The following is a 3,389-nucleotide window of genomic DNA, read 5'->3' as shown; positions in this document are numbered from 1 at the left end:
ATCTAACTGTATACATTTCACTTCGGATATAACGACTATCTGAATAACGACAATTCGTGAATAGCGACATGCTTTTACCCTCTATTTCACAATTCATTTGACCACAGTGTATAAGCCGAACTGACTTCTGGGTGTGAATTGTGAGTGTTAAAAAGTGCGGTGTATAAACGAGAAAATACGGTACCTGATCCTGATAATCATTGAGAGACTCCAGCCACTGTTTCTAACAACATTCCATACAGCGTGCAGTCGTTCTGTATGGGTGTCACACTTTGGCAGGGTGACGCCTTTGTAGCTGCCGCTGTCTGAGAATTCACGTTTTTTGTGTTTGGCTGTTATGAGAGTGATAGCTCAATAACCACTGTCTACCATCACCTGGGGCGCACGAGCAGTGTTGATGATGGAAACCCATTGTCGGTTTAGCTGCTTTGGCTAACACCGCTATGTGCCACCCCTTGATTGCCTGCTGGTGTTTGTGGCTATCTAAATAAATTAATTTTATAAATCTTGACCCTAGAGAAATCACCGGAAGAGTAAGCCCTTTGCATATTACCGAGAAGGATAGCAGGATCAAAACTTGTCACTCCACTGGGATTTGAAGTGCACCCACAATGCTCCGAGTCACCCTCAATTCAACGAGGGGGCCTTTTTTTTGCAATGTGGTCTGTGCTGGTGTATATCATCATAGTGTTATTATTTTAAAGACATTGAGTTACTCAATTGTCGCACTGTTGGTTGTGTTTGGTTGCAGCTGCCGCATAGGACAGTCCGCGCCGAGTTATCTCTGCACACAGCTGCAGTGAGATGGAAGATGAGAATGTGCCTGGTAAGTTATTCACAATTGCTAAAAATACATCCTCTTCATAAGGGCCAGGTTCCACTGCGGCTCCGCTGCTCGTCTTTCGACGCTTGAAACGTCATCATTACCATAGTGACCGCGGCTCACCGCGAGCTTTCGCTATGATTATTGACCAAAAACTGCGAGCCGCAGTCGCGGCTCCACCTGTTTCCCGTACTTTGCATTGTTTTGTACGCGAGAATTTTAAAATTCAAAATTTAATGCGTTGCGCAGGCCAGATGATCGGGATTTTTTTGATTTCGCGCGGGTAGGCAGGTAAAACGTCGTCAAAAAAAGTGGACCACAACCGCGGTACCGCGAATGGAACTCCGCTGCATGCAGCCAAGTGCCGTGGTGCAGCGGAGCCGCAGTGGAACCCGGCCCTTATCACTGGATGCGGCATGTGCAGCTGTGACAAATGGATTCTGGATAGATTTTAACTTGGAAATTTTTCAAGTACGGAGAACCGAATGTGGTCACATTGTGTTGGTGTCCGGCCACTGCTTGGTATAATTATGTCAGGGAGTTATAGTATCAAGCTGGAGAGCCCACACGGGTGACTAAAACACCAAACAATGAGGGTTTCGCTCTCTTTTTGTCCGATCCAGTCACCATTGAGGCATGGCAGATACATGTAGGTTCGCATAATTTTGGTATCGCTAGTCTGGCTGTGTTTAGCCCAGTGAGTCAAGACTGCAGTGTTGATGGTGGCAAGAAGAAATCACTGAACAGGAGGAAATTCAAAGTCCAGGGACAGTTTTTTGGATGACATGATCTCAAGTCACCTACATGTATAAACTGCTGCTCGCTGGTGCACAGCAGCTTGGATTTTACTTTCCCAAACACTTGCGTCCCTAGTTCTCCAAGTGGGGTTATTTTGTAATCATTTGTTACTTTATTGGTGATGCGGCCATGATTGTTGTAAAGACCTCTTTTACGGGCAAACAGAATACAATTGACAGTGGCATGGCGAATGATTAGAACACAACACCAAAAAATGAAAACAATTGTATGTGTGAAAAAAAACGCAAAAACGAGAAACAAAAAAACCCAGGAAAATACAAGGGCACTGTCCTGCCCACCATCGTCTCCAAAACCTCACAGCCGGCCCTCCCAGATTGCCAACTCTCGCAATGCATTCACAGGACGGTGATATGACGATCGAGCACCGCGGATGCACATGATCGCCGACCGCAACAATGCAAACACCAGTCGACACCGGTCATATGATTGTTGTAGCTGCTGATGGCTGCAGTGGTGATCATGAGAACAGTAGCAGTAACAATAAAAGTAGTCGTAGCTATGCGAGTGGTGGTGTTGGGCGTGGGGGGAGGAGTAGTACCAGTATCAATGGTGGGTCTGGTGCTTCAGGAGTGCATTTCTCATACTTTGGCACTCTCAATAGGAATAGAACTGCTACTACTTCAGTTGGTCCTACTGTTGTGTCGTGGCTATATGGCTATACTGTATTGTGTGTAGTTATGGCTCAGAAACTCATTGCTACAATCAAGGATTTCAACTTCAGAATAGGTCGAATGAAGTTGAGAAGTGTTTCCTCTCCTTGACTGACTATGTGTGTGTCTGTGTGTGTGTGTGTGTGTGTGTGTGTGTGTGTGTGTGTGTGTGTGTGTGTGTGTGTGTGTGTGTGCATGTGTGTGCATGTGTGTGTATGTGTGCGTGTGTGTGTGTGCGTGTGTGTGTGTGTGTGTGTGTGTGTGCGTGTGTGTGGGTGTGTGCGTGTGTGTGTGTGTGTGTGCGTGTGTGTGTGGGTGCGTGTGTGTGAGCACGTGTATATGTGTGTGTGTGTGTGTGTGTGTGTGTGTGTGTGTGTGTGTGTGTGTGGTTGTGTGTGTGGTTGTGCGTGTGTGTGTCTGTGTGTGTGTGTGTATGTGTGCGTGTGTGTGTGTGTGCGCGTGTGTGTGTGCGCGTGTGTGTGTGTGTGTGTGTGTGTGTGTGTGTGTGTGTGTGTGTGTGTGTGTGTGTGGTTGTGTGTGTGGTTGTGCGTGTGTGTGTCTGTGTGTGTGTGTGTATGTGTGCGTGTGTGTGTGTGTGCGCGTGTGTGTGTGCGCGTGTGTGTGTGTGTGTGTGTGTGTGTGTGTGTGTGTGTGTGTGTGTGTGTGTGTGTGTGTGTGTGTGTGCGTGCGTGTGTGTGTGTGTGTGCGTGTGTGTGTGTGCGTGTGTGTGTGTGTGTGCATGTGTTTGTGTGTGCACACACATGTGTGTACATGCACGTGTGTGTTGTTTGGTTTAGCTGTCACAGGCAATCCGTTTGACTCGCCCGAGTTCATTGCTGACATACATCCGTGGCTGCTGACTGTGGATGCCGACACGTTAAGGGAGACAGCACAGCAAAACCAGCTGCTACGCACTTTTGACATTGTTGGAGACCTGGAAGAGACTCTGCAGCGGGAAGGTCGAAAGGCTCACAACAAGAAGCTGCTTCAAATCATCTCGGCCAATGAGCTGGATGGATACCAACGCTTGTGTCACGTCGTTGCCAAAATGGGCTTCCATACGCGAGTGCGCCAGATGTTGAACCAGCTTCCAGAGA

The 3,389-nt window shown here is 47.7% G+C and overlaps 2 protein-coding genes across 2 annotated transcripts in view; one reads left to right on the top strand and one right to left on the bottom strand.

The window, feature by feature from the left end:
• The window catches only part of LOC135820151 (threonine synthase-like 1), a 6,444-nt gene extending 6,032 nt beyond the window's left edge, over positions 1-412 (bottom strand). Inside the window, exon 1 of the mRNA XM_065333463.1 lies at positions 376-412. Within this exon, the coding sequence (XP_065189535.1) occupies positions 376-412 (37 nt within the window). The remainder of the gene's footprint in view (positions 1-375) is intronic.
• Positions 1-3,389, top strand: part of LOC135819753 (uncharacterized) — a 38,545-nt gene that overhangs the window by 24,917 nt on the left and 10,239 nt on the right. The window contains exons 2-3 of the mRNA XM_065333013.1: positions 752-826; positions 3,090-3,389. The exon at positions 3,090-3,389 is cut by the window's right edge and continues 18 nt beyond it. Of these exons, the coding sequence (XP_065189085.1) occupies positions 805-826; positions 3,090-3,389 (322 nt within the window). The 5' untranslated portion in view covers positions 752-804. The remainder of the gene's footprint in view (positions 1-751; positions 827-3,089) is intronic.

Source organism: Sycon ciliatum, chromosome 6 (genome assembly GCF_964019385.1).
Source record: "Sycon ciliatum chromosome 6, ocSycCili1.1, whole genome shotgun sequence".
In the NCBI taxonomy this organism is placed as follows: Eukaryota; Metazoa; Porifera; class Calcarea; order Leucosolenida; family Sycettidae; genus Sycon; species Sycon ciliatum.
The sequence above is the reverse complement of the archived record's forward strand: the minus strand, read 5'-3'. Positions and strand labels throughout refer to the sequence as shown.